Source organism: Acartia tonsa, chromosome 12, assembly GCF_053477335.1.
Source record: "Acartia tonsa isolate MP-2025a chromosome 12, ASM5347733v1, whole genome shotgun sequence".
Taxonomy (NCBI): domain Eukaryota; kingdom Metazoa; phylum Arthropoda; class Copepoda; order Calanoida; family Acartiidae; genus Acartia; species Acartia tonsa.
The window spans coordinates 22,993,430-23,013,085 of NC_137271.1; the positions used below are offsets into that span (position 1 = coordinate 22,993,430).

At 34.2% G+C, this 19,656-nt stretch overlaps 1 protein-coding gene across 1 annotated transcript; it reads left to right on the forward strand.

Moving 5' to 3' along the window:
- The first annotated feature begins 8,290 nt into the window (after window positions 1-8,290).
- LOC145333864 (uncharacterized) lies at window positions 8,291-19,449 on the forward strand. The gene is made up of 7 exons (XM_080179123.1): window positions 8,291-8,490; window positions 17,302-17,337; window positions 17,818-17,947; window positions 18,222-18,279; window positions 18,458-18,530; window positions 18,985-19,052; window positions 19,141-19,449. Exons 1-7 carry the CDS (start codon window positions 8,381-8,383, stop codon window positions 19,215-19,217), a joined length of 552 nt encoding a protein of 183 aa, XP_080035249.1. The 5' UTR covers window positions 8,291-8,380; the 3' UTR covers window positions 19,218-19,449.
- The last annotated feature ends 207 nt before the right edge of the window (window positions 19,450-19,656 follow it).

The following is a 19,656-nucleotide window of genomic DNA, read 5'->3' on the forward strand; positions in this document are numbered from 1 at the left end:
TGCCTTTAACGGCAAGATATTTTATTTAACTTCTTATATGCAAGGAGGAGAGGATAACTGACAAGTTTATCACAATTAAAGTATTAGTTAGTTTCCTTCACCTTCTTTGTTTATAAGTCAAGATATTAACCCTTAACGGTCGGGGGGGTGGGGGCGTTGAACGCCCCCCCCCCCCTCCGGTTTTTTCTATCTCATTTTCTGTGTGTGAAAGATAAAAAGCCCAAACTGCGTGACTTTTTAAGTGTGAGACACATAACTGAGAGTTGTAATTTTTTGAATATCTCCATCCTGGCGGGCACATGATGCCAACAAACCTTGCAGGGTCATCCAGGTAAAGAGCAAAAATTATTTTTTTGACTAAAACAAAGCATGTTATTATACCAAAATACTAAAATATCCTGTAGTAGTACATCCTTATAGAAAATACAGGTGTTCAAGCCACTTTCAGGTTCAAGGTATGATCCTCCAGGTCCTGATCCTCCAGGTCTCCAGAAATCTTTAAAAGGCTCCCGTGGCCGCAATTTTTGACTTATAGACTTCAAATTTTAAACTTAAGCTTTTCTTACATGTCTACACAACGTAATAAAATTTCATAAAGATCCGCCGCCGTTTTCCCACCGACTGCCGACTGCGGCGGGAGGCAGCCGCCAAGTACAGCTGCGGCCGCTGAAATTTATATTTTGATATTTCTAATGTAAAATTTACATAAAGATAAACATTTTTTATTTCAATTTATTTAAATTTTATTTTAAAAATTGTTCTGCTAGCTTCAAAAATAACAAAATTATAGCCGTTTGAAATTTTAAGTAAAAAAAGACGTAAAAACAAAGGTTGTTAAATAAAGGGGTGAAGGAAGAGAAAATTGACTTATAAAAGGTCGGAAATTCATTATCAAACAGGGGACAAAAAATTAGCTCTCTAGCTCTAATAGGAACTGAGATAATAGGGGAAGGGCGTTGAACGCCCCCCCCCCCCCCGACCGATTAAGGTGCGGCAAGGGGCCCTACTGTAAAGGGTTAAGAGCTGTAATTTTGTAAAAGTCAAATTTGTGAAATTTGTATTAGTATAATATAATACCATTTTGTAATAATAATAGACATTCACTTTCAGCTGTTATAAAGATGATTGCTTTCTTGACAGGTAATGTTGTATTTCAATATTATTTTGAAACCCGTCTAACTGCAGTGCTTATTAAGAAAAGTCAATTTTCATTAAAATCAATAAAAATTTTGGAATTATAGTGCAGAAGTTACCTTTTGTAATACAAATAAGGATTTTAATTGCCATTTATCTTAAAAGTGTATTTTCTCAATATGAAACACTTAAAAACATTGGGTTTTTAAAACTAATAATTTTTGTAATAAGTTTTACTAAAACAGTAGCTTTTAGTCTTATTAGAATACAAATAACAAAAAACTGAGACAAATCTACATTTAAAGACATAAAACAGGAAAAAGTATTTAAATAAAGTTCACGTCTCAACCAACATTGTCGCCAATAAAGAAAGAAATATTTAAATAAAAAAAATTAATGGAGGTTAAAACATGTTCTACAATTAGTCTCATATTCAATAACTTTCAAAAAAAAATTTACTAAATACAAAACAATAATATTACATCGAAAAAACTATATTATTTATAAATGAACCAGGAATAAAGGCTAAAGTAAATCTTGAATTTTTTCACTTTAATAATTTTGCAGTATGAATTAGCTATTCTCAAAGATTGTAATTTTACAGAAATATATTTTGATCCTTTTTTCTTCAAACAATTATCCCTGGTGATTTATATTTGATATCATTGTTTTTAAAATTTAGCAGACGAAAGCTGGTATAGGACAGGCAATATCATTCAAAGAAATAAAAAATATTGACTGCACCTAGTGCTTATATCAGATACAGTCAAAAAGATATTTAAGAAGCTTTTTTTTAAAAAAAATTATTAAGGTTGCTTTATAAATTCTTTTTTACACTGGTGATTTGTTTACATTTTTCAAATGACCAAATTTTTTTTTAGGGGAATGGTTAGTTATGAGTTTGAATGTGAACCCTCACAACATGAAAGCGAAATAACAAAAGTGTTGGAAAATAATTCTGGGCAAGTTAGATATGGAGATCATTACTATGAATTTGGACCAAGGGACCAGGAAAAGTTAATCTTTTTAATTCAAATTTTTTATACATAAAAACTTGTAGAGTACTTGTGATACTAAAAATAATATCCTAAATTACCAATACTTATTTAGAGATCAGACTATGTTCTCCGTTTATTAAATATGGCTGAATTCTGCTCAGAAATAAAAGATGGTATTTTAAAAACTTTTACATTTAGTTTTAGTGATCATAGTTATTAAGTTATTTAATTTTTTTATGCACTGCACTGTATATTGAATATGAGTTTAATGAAAGAATTCTTGATGATTATAATTATTTAGCAATAATGCTCTTTATTTTTAAAAAATAGTATTAGCAAGCCTTTTTGATAAAAAAAAATTGTCCATTTGTCAATAATATTTTTTCATCTATTTCTTTAAAACTGATTTATATTCCTTGGATTAGAACCAGCTCTCAGCCATACTGAAAAGTTGTTTCTAGCATCTTACTAGTTTTAATCTTATAATTGTACATTTTTATATCTGCAGAAAGCTGTTTATAATGTTATGTGAGAAATAACTATTTCAGTATGGCTTCAAAACTGAGTATTATAATCTTGATTAGAACTGAATCAGAGCCTTACTTAATAATCATGTATTATATTGTATGATAAATAATTTTCCATGAATAATAAATAAAATCATAGAATAACCTGAGGTGAAAAATCCTCGAAAATCACATTAAAATCTACAAAAATTAAACAATATCTTATGATAATAACCCTTTTATGATTTTATTTAATTTTTGTAGATTTTCCATGCGATTTTGGAGCATTTTTCACAACAAAAATTTAGCGAGCCTCACTAATAATTTTAGTGAGGCAGTGAGCCAAAAAGTTTTTTATGAGTGCACCAATAGAATAAAAATTAAAATCTATCTTTTTACTATTTATCAGTAACTAACTGGCCATAATGTGTTTCAATAAATAAATATACCATTTCAAATTCAAGTAATCTGCTTTCCTGTTCAGTTATTGCTGATTATGGTCCAGATCCTGTTATTTTTGCAACTTCCCCAGACTTTCTGAATCAATACCTCAATCTTCTAAATCTTTCAGGGATTTCTTGGGGGATCAATATGATGAAGAATTTAACTTTCAGGAAGTAAACTCTTTTATTATCAATATAACTTTGTCCAAATTAAAATCAAAATCAAGTGTAGGTAATGATAATATCTCTATGAAACTTTTAAAAGAAATAATGCCAATAATTGTAAAGCCTATCATTCACCTGTTTAACCTCTCTTTAAACACTGGCTACATTCCTGATAACTATAAATGTGCAAAAATTATACCTATTTACAAAGCTGGTGAAAGAGATAGATTTGACAATTATCGTCCTATTTCCATACTTCCAGCCCTCTCTAAATTACTTGAGAAAATTGTTGCTTTTCAAATGATTAGATATCTTGAGGGAAACAAAATGTTATATCAACATCAATATGGCTTCAGAAGGTCAAGAGACACACAACAACCACTGATACATTTAATCAACAAAGTTTATGACGGACTGAATAAGCCCCAATCAGAATACAGTGCCTGTGTGTTTCTTGACCTAAAAAAGGCATTTGACACGTGTGATATACCAATTTTACTATCCAAACTAAAACACTATGGTTTTAAAGGTGTATCTGCAAAATGGTTTGAAAATTATCTAACTAATAGAAAACAGTATGTTGAAATAAATGGTGTAAAGTCCAAAGAAAAAGTATTAACCCATGGAGTACCACAGGGCTCTGTCATTGGACCAATTTTGTTCTTGTTGTATATAAACGACCTTCCAAATTCAACAACCTTATTTTGTAGCCTTTTTGCAGATGACACAATATTTTGTAAAACCTCAAGTAATTTAGAAACCATAAAAACATCATTAAATGAAGAATTATATAAGGCATCAGTATGGTTTAGGGCAAATAAACTTTCTTTAAATGTATCTAAAACAAAATACATGGTCTTCAGACTTAGCAGTATGCAACCTGTCAATAATAACTTTAGAATCTTCATTAATGGGGAGGAAGTTGAGAGAATCAGCAATGAAAATGAAACAAAGTCTTTTAAATTTGTTGGGGTACATCTTGATGAATTTCTCAATTGGAATGAGCATACAAAAATGGTAAAAAACAAAGTTTCTAGTTCTCTATATGCATTAAATCAAATAAAAAATGTTCTCCCATCAAAAACTTTGAAAACGATTTATTCCTCAATGATTTTGCCTCACTTAAATTATTCTAATATCACATGGGGTCTCTCTAAAAGTAAAGATATTGATCAAATAAGAAAACACCAAAAAAGGGCAATAAGGATTATTGTAGGTGCTAATTATAATGCACACACTGAAATTTTGTTTGGACAATCTAAAATCTTAAAATTTGATGATTTGGTAAATTTAAACATTTTAAATTTTATAAGTAAATTTTTTCATAAGAAACTCCCAGAAAGCTTTGATAACATGTTTAAAGTTCTTTCTTCTCAGAGATCAAAAAAGTTACTGATAAGTATACCTAAAACAAAACATCTTGAATATTTTCCAGCAGTGTCATTTCCAAAACTTTGGAATAACTTGAGAAATGAAATAAGGCTTTCAGACTCTGTAAAGAAATCATTGTCCATGATTAAAAAAGATTATCTTTTAAATTATAAATCATTTCATTGCAACAAAAGAAAATGCTTTTCCTGTAAGAAATAAAATCTGTACCAACTTCTGTAACTGTAAATAGTTATTTAGTCAACCCACTTAATTATTGATCTATTAAATTCGTGTAAATATCTTTATATAATAAATAATTTTTGTAATTTCTGGCTATAAATAAAATGATATATGAAATCAATTAAAGGGGTAAATTTACGGCCTACTCCAAGGCTTAATTACTCCTTGCTATGCAATTTTTAAAATATGATTTTATATGTATATTTAATAATTTAAATGTATTGCATTAGTTAATAAATTCTATTCTATTCTATTCTATTCTTTGTGGATTCACATGTAGGTTTCTAAAGGGATTTTAGGTATTATCCTCTTAAAATATTTTTTTTTTAATTGTGAAAAATTTGAGTACCCCCTCCCCCCTGACAATGAACAACTCTGGCCGCAGTGCTCGGCTCCCTAGCCTGCCTAGCCGCAGCGCTCGGCCCCCTAGCCTGCCTAGCCGCAGCGCTCGGCCCCCTTGCCCGCCTAGCCGCAGAGCTCGGATCCCTAGTCTATAACCTAACCTAATCTAAACTAAAATAGTTGTTCGTTGTCGGGGGGGGGGGGGGGGGGTGGGATACTCAAATTTTCGAAATTGAGAGGAAAACGCCGGATTTTAAAACATGAATTCCACATGCATAAACAAATTGTATTGCTGGATATTTTCTTCAGATGTTCAAAAAATTAGTTTTATTTTTTCAATTTTCTTATATTTATTCCTTTTTGATTTTTACTCATTGAGGTTTTAAAATATTTATAAAAAAAATTATCCTTGAATTTACCAGAAGAAAGTTAATTTTTGCCGTCTAGTCTTCTTTTGAGAAATGTTAATCTAACAAGGAACAGCAAGCTGCAATTAATCTACAATCTTATAGTTTTAATCATATCAAAGGCCCTAAAGATCAATTTATCTTAATTTATTTTTATTTAGAGAAGAAAAACCTGAGCTTCAAACACAGCAATGCTTTTTAAAAACACCTTGTTATAATAAAGGTAAAATTTGTACACACAATGTTATTCATCCAATTAACAACTACAAATTAAGAAGATATGTATGGTTGTATATTAATTTAATTAATTTTTATTTTAAATTTTGTATCACATTTTTCTTAGATTTGAAGAAATGCTGTTCTTTGGAGTATATCAGGAGAGAGAGAAGACTAACCTGCCCACTATCATGTTAATTATTACATTATTTTAAAAACTTTTAATAATTAATCTAATTGTAAAGCTAATTGGAAATATACAATAAAATTTTATTCAAGATTGATTTAATTTCAATATTAAAATATGCAAAGTTTATTAAAATTGTAAACCTATAATTAAATATGTATTTGTGATATGATTACAATATTATAACCAACAAATAAATAAGCAAAACTGAATTATCAGAAAAAATTAACTGACTTTAATTTTAAATGGTCTTGTTATAAAAAAAACTAAAATATCAATACCTTCAGCTACAATAACAAAAAAATTAGGCATATGAAAATGACAATTTTGCAAGTTGAAAATCTTTTTCTAGATCTCATAAATGAAATTTTAATATTAAATTACACTAGCTAGAAGCAAAATTGAAGGCTTCAAATTTAGGGTATTGGGTCTACTTGTGGCATACATTTGATGAATATTCAGATCAAGTAGTGAGATTCATTGTTTTCTAATGCCCAACCCTCTTTATTCCCTACTAGCGGCTACGCCCCCTAGAGGCCTCTAGGGGCACTTGAGGAGGAGAGAGTTGAATTTAATAATTCAATTTCTTATTTTAGATTTTAAAAGAAAAAGTAAAAAAAAATTGAGGGTGGGGACGGGCATATATCTGTATAACCTCAGGTAAGGCTACCCAAAAGTAATAAATTCTAATCAACACAACCAACGACTGCGACATAACTGGTTATGCATCGACTTGTTGATGAGAAGTTGATATTTTGTTATTTTTTGCCCAACACCAACAAATAACTTTTTTGCTAAAAATGGTTCCTACTGCTGGTATGTTAGGTGACAGACATATTTAGTTTGGGTAGTTGGAATGCCTTGATCTAAAAAAGGTGCAACTCTTTACCATGCACATTTAGGACTTCTATACAAATGTCATGTAATCAAAGGGTTTGTTGTCTGAAGGGCGTTTGAAATTAAGAAATATTTAGTTCTTAATTACAAAAACTTAAATAAGGTTTTTTTAGTTCATCCCGTCCGATGTTAACCTAATCTTACCTAAAGCAATAAAAAAACAAACCAAACATTATTTACAATTAAATTGACAAATCAAAAGGGGTTTGCGATAAGCATTTTCAAAAAAACAAACAAATAGTACAAAAGTTTCATCTTGGGGCTACAATTTATAGGTATGTCTGGTGTTTCAGGAATCTTGAGGGATATAGCAATGGAATATAAAATAAAATACATACCTAGAGTACCCTTTATGAGGAATAGATTCAATTTTTTAGTGTAAAAAACATGGATACTGAGGGTTAACAAAATCCTATAAAAATATAATAAAAGAAATTTTTCACGCCAATTGAATGAAACATAGTGTTTAAAACTTTGAGTACCAGGGTAACATGCAGTCCTCTTGTCCCTGGGCAGTTTAAATTTCTATCTGGTTTAAATTTATGGTTCATGAAAATAAAACAGGAATAAAGTAAATGTTAATTGGTCATTTGTTGGTCTTTATTTTTAAGTATGTCCCAAGGACTTGTATAATAATAGTATTTCTTATGTTAGAAGTTATTATTTCTATGCGATATTCAAGATCTATGTAATTAGAGAGACACTACTTTCTAGTTTTAAACATAGCAACAGACTAACAAAGGTTTATTTAATTTTATTAGACAAGGATGATATTATCCAAAAAGTAGTTATGTGAATAAGTATTTGTTTTCTCACCCAAATCAAAAAAAGTTTTCTCATTATTTTCAATATATGTATGTTATTTTCATTAACAATTTTAAAAGAATGAACCCCCGATATAATTACAATACAATATACAATATTGGTTTGATCAATAAAGTAATTTATGTTTATAAGAAAGTTTCCTATTGGTCCAGGCAAGGTTTTAGGCTATTTTGGTAAAGCACTCTTCCAAACTTAGAATGTACAATTATAAGATTAAAACAAGTTTTTTAGCCCTGAGGTGCCGAAGGCATGGGCTAAAAAACTTGTTTTAATCTTATGATCGTACATTTTTATATTTGTAAAAAGCAGGATATAATACGATGCTAGTCATAGTTTTTTGAATGGATGAGAACCGGTTCTTATCCACTGGATTCGAATGATTACGAGATACAATTTTACATGTCTCTAGATATTCATGGGGCGTAGGCGATAGCTAAGGATAATCAAACACACACACATACAATTAGTAGTTTTGAGACTCTATCAAATAAAATTGCTTGAAAATCAAAATGTAGAGTAGTCTTGTTTGGAAATTTATTACAGTCATTTACAGGCTATCAATGTAAGTTGCAATAGGCTGGTTTTGCCCTTCATTTCTATATAAGGTGTGCTTAATGATATTCTCATGTAGTGACTATTTGGCACCAGAATGAAACTCTTATTAGCAGTTGTCTGTATTTGCAATGTTGTTTGTGGCAGTTATGGGTATTTAGTAGAAGTAATTAAGTATACTTCTGGTCCAGAAGAAGGAGAACTATAGTAAGTTTTCTAACCTGCTAAAAGATTTTCAGAAAATTCTATAACAGGTTGTAATTTCTTCTTCAATGTGCATTTGATATATATAAGCGGCTACACCCCTTGAGGTTTCTAGGGGTACTTATTAAGGGGAGAGTCAAATTTGATAACCCAATCTATTATTTTATTTTTTTTGAAAAAAGTAAGAAAAATGTTTATTTTGAAGGGGGTTGCCCACATCCACATTTTAAATTTTAGTTCAAATTTTTTTTTTTTTAAATAGGGGCGATTTCTCTAGGGAGGGTGGTGGTACCCTCCCCCAAAATAATTATTAACCTACCCAGGATCTATGAGAAGCTATCCTGTTAAGGAGAACCTGATTGGTTTAGCAGTTAGGGAGATTCTTTGTTACAAACAAATAGAGAGACAAACATCCTGTTACTTTATTATAAAGATTTAGACTTCTTGTCTTAAATTGAATTTAAATAAAATGTCTCAACCATGACACTTTGGTTGAGTGTGACTTCCGAATTAGCGGGAAGTTCTCGAGATCTTGTTGACTTACAGACAAACCCCCAATACCAGGAACCATCAAGTTTCAACAGCAGGTTTGATTATAGATTTATTGAGGCAACTATTTCAAAGTCCTGAAATTACAAAATCAATTAATTCATAATTCCAGTTTTTTTATAACCACGTAATCTTAATTGCTTTTAAAATCATTTTTCTCTACGGTTAAGAATCTTTGGAAACTTTGGCTTTAAAGGAAAATTATTTGGTTTAATAAATCATTGTTAAATGCAAAATAAAAGCACATAAAAAATTACTAAAACATAATATTAATCATAATTAAGTTTCATGCTTAGCTGGCTAAAGCCTTTTAAACTAAATATAATCGTCCTATACACCATTCCACTTAATAAAATTAACAAATTCTACCTGAAGTTCTTATGGTTTCAAATCCCTGGTATACTAGGGTTGTTCACGCACTATGAGACCAATGATAGGCCCAATTTTTGTTCTCCGAAATCTTCACACACTCATATCTCATTCAAAAGTAACGAACGTGGGCGCATCAAAATATAAACAATCCATACCGCGTCACTTTATGAAAGGAAAGTCAAACAAGACGACATTTGCGCTTAATTTGGGATAATGATAAGGAATTAATTTCGATCTTGATAAACACAAAGCTTCCTCGAAAAGAGGTTAAGACACACCCCCCGTTTGAAAGTCAAATTAACTTCCTTAACGAGATTCAAGGTTTTTTTGCGCTGAGCACTAGCAACATTTCTCACTAAACTCAACTCACCATAATCACATGAGAATGGCCACATCCCGAAAAACATGACAATTTTTGCTCCTAACTAAATGAAACCCCGTGAAATGCATACACAATATTATACTCCTCACTAGGACTCATAATACCTCACATTTTAGGATAGAAGGATGGGGATTGGTTTGTACCATACAATATTCCAGGCACATGACACTCACAAGATCACATACACAAATCCTAAAATGGATAATCCTATTAATCATGATGTTGTAAATATAACAACTTATACTAATTAATAATCATTTCATAATCAATAGGTAATAAATCATTATTAATAAATCAATAAGTACCTACGAAATCAGGTTGAAATGTAAACAAATAATGGTAAATATAAAACGAAATAAATCTTAGACAAGAAAATTAAGATTTATAGGTACTTAAAACTAAATTTGTTAAGCATCAAAAAGAGTAGTAAGAAAAATATTTCAAAATCCTTGGGCAGAAAGTTTTCAAACTTAATGAATAAGAACTGTAACTATCTTAATCAACAATAAAACTTTTCAATACTTAAATAATAGCAAAATAATAATAATATCTTCGTTAGAATTTTCATCGAAATTATGAAAAAATACCAATTTTTCTTTGTAAAAAAATATGAGAATTAAAATATGAATTTTCAATCATTCCTTGATCTGAATAAAAATGTTTTACTTGATTGAAATTCATATGTAATTTTAAAAAAATCTGCTAAAAAATACTTGATTTTTTTTCTTAGAATAAATATCGAATCACGCAACCTCGACACATTTATTCCTTTTTGGTAAACTTTTCAGGTAAGTTTTATAATGAATTGTACTTTTTGAAAAGAAATTAAACTCAAAAAAATTAAATTTGAGCATATGAAATAGAATAAAAATTAATCGCATTTCACTTGATTCTTATTTTAGGCATAAAAATAGGCATATGAAAATGTGGCTTTTTTACTAAAAAAAATCTCAATTTCCATAAAATAAGAATCAATTATTAATCATAATTTTTAATAACTGCCTGACTGATACAGCATGTTCTTCCAGGGGAGATTTATCTGTCAGCCTGAACAAGACTCTTGCAGTCTTTCTCCCATCCTCAATCCTCGTCACACGGCCCATCCGCAAACATCTCATCAGCGGATTGGTACTCGTAACCAGCACTATATCTCCGTCAGCTAGCAGCTCCGCCATCTCATCTTTCCACTTGGACATCCTTAATATCTTCGGCAAAATCTCCTGGCGGTAGGAAGTCCAAAACTGGGCAGACAAATCTTCTAACAACTTCAACCTGGAGGAAATTTGGTCCTCCGGTTTCATCGCCACATTGCACAACGGCTGGCAGTCAACATTTCCCAGCAGCTGGCCAGGGGTAATCAGCCGCCAATTCTCCACGTCGTTAGCAGCTTCTATCGTCAACGGTCTGCTATTCATTAACTTGCTAACCTCTGCCAACAGCACCAGGAGCTCATTAAAATTAACAGAACTATTCACCAACTTCTTGGACAGCAATCTCTTGGTTAATCCCACCATTTTCTCAGCTTGCCCAATAAAATGGTGGGCTCGGGCCGGGATCTGGGACCAAGAAAACTCTACCTGGCTGCCCAACTTCTGCTCTAAAACCTTGCGAGCAGCGGATAATTGTGTGCCCATGTCGCTTACTATAACCTTCGGCAGACAATGAACAGCCTCCAACTTGCGCAGGGACAACAGGATACTGCTGGTATCATACTTCTCCAAGGCGTCCAGCCATAGCGCCCCTGAGAACCTGCAGACTACCACGAACACCCACACCTTCTTCGTTGCTGTCTGACTCCTCGTTTTGGCGGTAGCTCTCCTCGTAACCAGCGGACCCATAAGGTCAACTTGCACAGCTTCAAATGGCCTGCTCGGAACCAACTTGTCAGGTAACACATCCTTCATGGTAGTACGACATTCCTTGGCCCTCTCAACACTGCAGGGCCAACACTTCTTCACCTCCATGATGGACAACCTCCTTGCCTTCACAATCCAGCACCAACGGCGGCTCTCAGCTAAAGTTCCACAGACACCAGAATGAAGCTCAACATGCGCTTCTCTCATAAAGACAGCAGCTAACCAATTACCAGGCTCCAAAATTACTAAACCTGGCATGTCTTCAAATAGCATTTTACGGCCACCAGTAATGGCGTCAATGACGGGCTCTCCACGACCAACCATTTTTAGAATTTTCATCTCCCTGGTCACATAATTACCTCCGGGACCAACGACAGGCCAGGTCAATGATACTTCATGCACTAACGGATTCAATGACGAATAATTGCCTTTAGCGTCATTTATCCACTCATCCTGTTGGCTACGTGACACAATGAAAAGTTCCGCCGCCGCCATAAAATTGTACAAGGACGGCTTGTACACAGAATCTGCGGCTGCTACATGACTACCAGCGGCTGTAGTCTTGCCTTCTTGTCTGCTCTTTAGCTTCTTCAACCAGGTGTTCGATACTTGCAGGACAGCTGCCATAATACGTTTGGCCTGTCCAAATGATCTCCTGTGCTTAAACCTAAAGACATCTTCAGCGGCTTCTCCGGTAACTTTCATTGAACATAACTTAACCATTTTGGTATTCAACTCCTCCGGTGGTAAATCCTGCTTGACTTGCTCGGCAGTTTTCACCGGCCACGCGCTTTCATCCTGGCGCAACCATTCTGGGCCCAATCTGTACCTGGAACCTGGTCCTAAATCTGATACCTTGCAGGTGCTTCTGGTGCCCAAATCTGCAACATTGTGTGTCCCAGGGATCCACCTCCAGTCATCCTTGTTGGTTGCAGATTGGATTTCTCCAATGCGATGAGAATTAAATGTGTTCAACATGGCACTGTTGGAAACAATTTGTGATAAAACACACGATGAATCAGTAAAGTACATCACTCTGATAACATCAAAGGGCAGGGCATCTCTGATGGACTTTGACAACCTTGTGGACATCTGGCAACCCATCAATTCAAGGCGTGGAATTGATTCAGTCTTGACCGGCGCAACTCTTGACTTGGTGGCTAGCAAGAACGTTTCAAACCCTTGCCTAGTTGGCCACCTCAAATATGCCATACATGCATAGGCCTCTGATGACCCATCCGAAAACATCATCAAGGATGGAAGGCCAGTTGGTTCCTCCGGGACCACACAACGGTCAAACTCCAATTTAGCGACCTCAGCTCTGTCCTCCAGCAAACATGTTTTCCGCAGGACAAGTTTAATTCTCAACAGGATAGGGCTGCAAAGCCCGAGCGGGTCGAAGGTCTGGGCGGCGAACCTGTGGACCATCTTCTTTGTCAGATTCTCGTCCAAGGCGTCCTGGAGGTTGTACAAATCAGCATCCTCTTTCACCTTCTTTCCCTTGACTGTACCATCTTGGTTGACTCTCGTGGCGATGGATAACACATCGGTGGCTGGCTTCCATATCAGCCCCAGAACCTTGGTTGGCTGGCAATCATCACCCGAATAAATGACTTGTTTGAAGGAAAAACTACCTTTGCTGATAATTCTGTCGGCTTCTTTCATCATTTCCTTGGCTTCTGGCACAGATCCTGCTCCCGAAATAACATCATCTATGAAGCTGTGCTTCTCAAGCTTGACTGCAACTGGAATCTGAGGTAACTTGAAATCTTCCTCGGGGTAGGTAGGTATTTCTGGCTCCTTCCACAATTCAGGTTTTGCAACAATATCACTACCGTTTATCTGCCCCTCTCCATACATCTCCTTGACCTCTGCTTCACTCTTTCCGCCGAACAGGTGGGACGTCAACTTCAGGGCTGTAACTGCCAAATTTCCCGCAGCCAACTCGCCAAAATTCACAACTTTAGTCAGGTAAATTTCAAGTGGACCGTCTGGCGTCGGGGAAAATAAAACTCTCTTCATCTGGCTGTCGAACTCTGTGGCCAGGATGGAGTTATAAAACTTGGAAATATCCGCGGTTAAACCAACCTTGTAACCGCGGAAAAGCAACAAATGATAAAAAATCTTCTGCATCGGCGGCGGACCTCCCAGCATTATGTGATTAAAACTGGTACCCTTGAACGTCAGAGAACTATTTGCACACAATCTCATGGGTGTGGAACTTGAATCCTCCTTGAAAGCAACCACTATTGATGAACAAGACTTAGGCCCTTCATACTTCAATTCTTCAGGTGTTGCTTTTTGAAACACGCCTCTGGAGATGGCGTCATTGAATACCTGCACAGGTACCTTCCTTGACCATCTTGGCACGATCCTTTTCAGCAATTTTGCGGGCTAAACTCTCATTGTAGGGCAAAGTGTGAGGATCTTCAATGTAAGCATATTGACCTGTCCACTTGTTGGATTGCAAGTCTAGTGTTAAACCTGCCTCAATTATTCTCTGCCTTTCACGCTGGTCCCAGGTAGTGCCGTCGGCCATAGCCTTGCACTCTTGACAGGCAGTACATCCTGGACAAAGTGCCTGCGGCTGTACGCCAAACGATTCAGACGTCAAAAAGTCTGGCAAGGTGCCTCCACTGACACTGACAGCCTTATAAGCCGACTTTTGGTCTCCAGCTCCACCGTCAGCACTTGTACAGATAAAACCACTACCAAAAATGGTTCGCCACAACATAGACTGGCCCACTTTCTGGTAGGTTGATGGAAACACGTCAGGATGTGTATTTCCAGTGATGATATCTAAGCCTCCACTAATATATGTAAATCTTTCTGGCGGCATCTTAAATATTTCGGCGGCAGTTTCGGGGTGGACCGAGCGCATCTCGTTGGCCCCGCCGAGGGTAGGCATGACAGCTGCCTCAAACTCCCTCAAATTACCGTCCCTATCCTTCAGATAAAACACAACATTGCGGCAGGAAGTCTCACTGCCGTCAGCTACAGAAATAGTTGTATATCTGCCGGTAGATTTCAGCTTCAACTTGTTGGATAACTTCTCAGACACAAGTGGCAAATTTGCACCAGAGTCAAACATGACAGTGGCGTGGCAGGTGCCGCCGCCAGGTGCTACAACAGGAACTAACTGAAGTAAGAAAGTACAGGGGCTGGGTGCAGAACTTGACTTGTAAACTGTATTCACACCAGCACTAGCCTCATGGAGCAACCGGCTATGATATCTGTCGCAATTATTGGTGCCACAAACACCAAGCTTATCCGATTTATTACACTTGTCAGCAGCATGGCCGTCACACAGGCAGAGTTCACACAACTTTTTCTGCTGGACAACTTTCTTTCGGTCAACCACATCCATCTTCTTAAACGTGAGGCAACGGAAAATCGGGTGTTTCTCCTTGCAGCTTTCAACAGGACATGTACTGTTCCACTTGGAAGCCTTGTCCTTTCCAGCCTTTCCATTCTTATTGTCGCTGCGTCCAGATACTTGCGCGGTGGCAGCTCTGTCACGATTTCTCTTGCCGGCGCTAGTGTCATAGGACATATCACCGGCCAACATTGCTCCCCTGGTCCTCTCCAGCAGTTCTACAATCTTCTGGATGTTTGGTTGGTTCATGCTACCTAGTTCCATCATAATTTTCTCTCTCAGGCCATCTGGGCACTTGTCTTTGAAAATATGAATAAGAGTTAGGTGGTGGTAATCCTTAGCTGCAGAACCAACGTTGGCTTCTACTTCCTGCATCGTGCTCTTGAAGGTAGCAATTGCACTAACCACGTCCACAGGTTTATCCACAGGTTTCATCTTGTTCAGCCTAGTTAAAATCTTCATGAACCGGCGAGTGTTTGATAAAAACATCTGATCGAGAAACAACCATTGTTCATTATGATCTCAAATCGCTGACACTTGCTTGCGTAGCTCCGGGTTGGTTATCACCTTCTCCATACACAACATCAGACTTAACCTCTGGTCAGAAAATCCGTAACCAGCACATAGATCTTTAAAGACCTGTTTAAAGTTGGAGTAATCCGTGTCAGTACCGTCGAAGGACGGCAACAAACTGTTGTCCCAGCGCCCATACTGCGGGTTGGAACTCCGAATATCCACGGCAGACATACTTCTGGAGAGCATGGCAGGTGTCCCACTCTCATCCAAGTTAGATGAACGACGTTCCATCTCTCTAAGCCTTTGGTACATATCACGTACTTCTTGGCGCAACTCCATGGAAATTTTAAGCACTCCCATGTCCATCTTCACCTTCTCAATGACGTCGAGGTTCCTGGCGACAGTGCTTGACCTCGCGTCGTCTGAATCATTGTCAAGCCAGTACAGAATTTTTGTACACTGCTCCAACGACGCATAAACTTTATCTGCAACAGTTTTCTGTTCACTAGCTTCATCCAAATCACGCTTGAACTCGCGCAACTCACTAGTCTCCACGGCAGGTTTTAGACTTTTTATTAGGTCAGATTGGTCCTTGACCTCACTAAAAATGTCACGAATTGATTTTAAATTCACATTTTCACATGAACTAAAACTTTGGCAGGCTTTTAAATTGTCATAAAACACTTTTAACTGTTCGTCAAACACTTCTAGCCTTTCACTGCCAATAGCGATAGCTCGCTCAATTTTCTGCTTTTTGGTTAGTGGCATATTGATTCACTAGGTACTTATTTCACAGAAAAAATTGTCACAGTTTATTGCATCAATAATCACTGGATGCTATTGATCTCTTGAAGAATGCTAACGCCTATTCTTCAGATACTTTGAAATTGTCTCAACCATGACACTTTGGTTGAGTGTGACTTCCGAATTAGCGGGAAGTTCTCGAGATCTTGTTGACTTACAGACAAACCCCCAATACCAGGAACCATCAAGTTTCAACAGCAGGTTTGATTATAGATTTATTGAGGCAACTATTTCAAAGTCCTGAAATTACAAAATCAATTAATTCATAATTCCAGTTTTTTTATAACCACGTAATCTTAATTGCTTTTAAAATCATTTTTCTCTACGGTTAAGAATCTTTGGAAACTTTGGCTTTAAAGGAAAATTATTTGGTTTAATAAATCATTGTTAAATGCAAAATAAAAGCACATAAAAAATTACTAAAACATAATATTAATCATAATTAAGTTTCATGCTTAGCTGGCTAAAGCCTTTTAAACTAAATATAATCGTCCTATACACCATTCCACTTAATAAAATTAACAAATTCTACCTGAAGTTCTTATGGTTTCAAATCCCTGGTATACTAGGGTTGTTCACGCACTATGAGACCAATGATAGGCCCAATTTTTGTTCTCCGAAATCTTCACACACTCATATCTCATTCAAAAGTAACGAACGTGGGCGCATCAAAATATAAACAATCCATACCGCGTCACTTTATGAAAGGAAAGTCAAACAAGACGACATTTGCGCTTAATTTGGGATAATGATAAGGAATTAATTTCGATCTTGATAAACACAAAGCTTCCTCGAAAAGAGGTTAAGACATAAAAGATGTTTACTCTGGAACTTTCTTGTGTATTGAAAAGTTTTCAAGTCTAACATACAAATTGTAAACTAGCATTGTATTTTACTAATCTTTAATTATATTTTTTTTATAAAAATATCTGAAACAATAAATATATGTACATTTTTAGTTGTGATGATTTTGGATGTAGTTTATTACGTTCCAGGTAATAATTGTCTGTTTTGATTTTTTGTAAACCATCTAACCATCTTTAATTTTGCAAATAAAGTTTTTATTTAATACATTATATATCCACGGAAAGGAAAATGAAAGATTGATTTTCTGTTTGTTAGCTCTGACACCAACAAAATTGGTTTTAATTTTAGGATTTTTATTTTATAATTTTCTTAAATTTCTGTAAAACAATTTAGTATAGGATTTTTCAATATGACTTAAAAGGGCTCTAACCTATGAGATAATAATTAGTTTTAAACCATTCTTGAACTGGAATAAATATATACAGCTTGAAAAAATTGTAATTGGTTGTGGGGAGATTTATCACTATCTGAAATAATTTTTAAAAAGGTATGCAATGTGTCCCCCCCTCCAGAAAAAAAAAATCTGGAACATCCTTATACTTTGTTTACAAATCTGTGCTCATACCTAAAGGATAATTTTAATTTCTAATTAGCTGAATATTTTTCAGTGATTATTTCTCATATAATTGTAAACCACCACAGAGATTTCAAAGCAGAATACAAAAAGTGTTAAAAGAAAATTCTGGAGAAGTTGATCAATTTGGAAACCATAGATATGAATTTGAACCACAGGATCAGGCAAAGTATTTTAAAATTAAAAATAACATGGAAAATACTTTTTTCTCTAGTTGTATTTCTGATTATTATATAATAGATTACAAGGTCAGTGGGAGCCTAGTGTTTTCAAGCATTTATGTTTGGAATATAATCTAGGTCAAAATAATTAGAATATATTTATACTTTTGGTACATTGAAAAAAAAATTTATTTTTGCCTCTAAAATGAATAGCATTATCACTACTAATAATAACATCTAAATTTATCAATAAATTCAATATAAATACGTTTTTTAGAGATCAGACAAAGTTCTTGATCTTTTTAATTCTGCTGAATTCTGCACTATACCAGGAGGTAATATTTTTTCATATTTTCTCATTAAAGAATATTTGAACCTATGTATGAATTAAACTATATGAAAAAACGCTTGATTGAAAAAATATCAACATTAATATTTTGAAAGTACCAAAAATCTTAAAATTTTTTAGAATAATCTACGTTGTCATATTATTCATCAAAAATATATTTACAGTTTTACCTGCTGCTAATGGTAGTGATGAAATTACTTTTGCAACTTCTGCATCTGGCTCTTTGTGGATTCACATGTAGGTTTTTTTATATTATTTTATGTTTTCTAATAATATGTAATTTTAAAAATATACAGTTCATAACCAGAATAAGAATGAGTTCCTCTGTAACTAGTCTTATTAACTTGTTTGGCATATCTATATGTTGTAAAATGTCGAAAAAGGTAATACATTTCAGTGACCACATGAAGGATTTTGATAACATAGCTTAAATTTTATTGTTTTGTTTTTAAAAAAAATATTTTTTTGATTTTAACATATAGTTAAATCTTGTGGATAGTTAAAAGATACCAAATTGTTAAAGTAAAAATAATAAAACTAAGGATATAAATAAGAAAAATGAAAGAGTTAATATACATCATATTAAGGAGTATTATTATTCAAAATGTAAATATTTAAAATGCATTGTTTTTGTTTTTAACCTTTTTTCTATTTAATAATAATACATTTTAAGTTGATTTTTCCTATTTAGAAGTGACAAACCATTACTTCAAACAAATCAGTGCTCCTCTACCCCTAGAAAACCATGTTACAATAAAGGTTAAATATATTATTGAAATTATTTAATTCTAAGAATAAAACAATTAAATGCATAAGATATGGTTTTCAAAAAATATATATTTTTCAGATTCAGGAAGGTGCTGTTCTATGGAGTTTGTCCGCAACAACAAGAGATTAAAATGCCCAAGATCATGCAGAAATTAATTACGATATATTATATGTATTACAAAAACTTGATAATGCTAATTCACATAGAATCTTTAAAAAAACTTGGATGCAATTTGATAACCACTAACAATTACCTTACCAATGCTTGCTTCTGAGTTTTCTATAATAATGTCTTATATATTCTTGACATGATTACAATATTATACAACATTTTAGAATTTTGATTGTATATTTTAATATAAAAAGCTAAAATAAATTTTCACATATATAATCTTGTATATATTTCATAGGGTTACAATAAATATTTTGTAAAATTTCCCTGTAAAACAAATTGGAATACTATCAATGTGGGGGGTGTGGAGAATTCACCCCTTTTCTTCTGAGGAGTTTTATAAAAATGATAATTAGCTTCATATTTAGTGGTTCTAAAACTATTCTATAACATACATAATCTGTAAGTTCTGAAGTGGGGACA

Excerpts from the sequence above, each read along its gene's own strand:
- LOC145333864 (XM_080179123.1), top strand. The coding sequence starts at position 8,381 with ATGAAACTCTTATTAGCAGTTGTCTGTATTTGCAATGTTGTTTGTGGC. Across the intron at positions 17,948-18,221 it reads AATTTGAACCACAGGATCAG|AGATCAGACAAAGTTCTTGA; the intron begins GCAAAGTATTTT and ends TACGTTTTTTAG. Across the intron at positions 19,053-19,140 it reads AAAACCATGTTACAATAAAG|ATTCAGGAAGGTGCTGTTCT; the intron begins GTTAAATATATT and ends TATATTTTTCAG.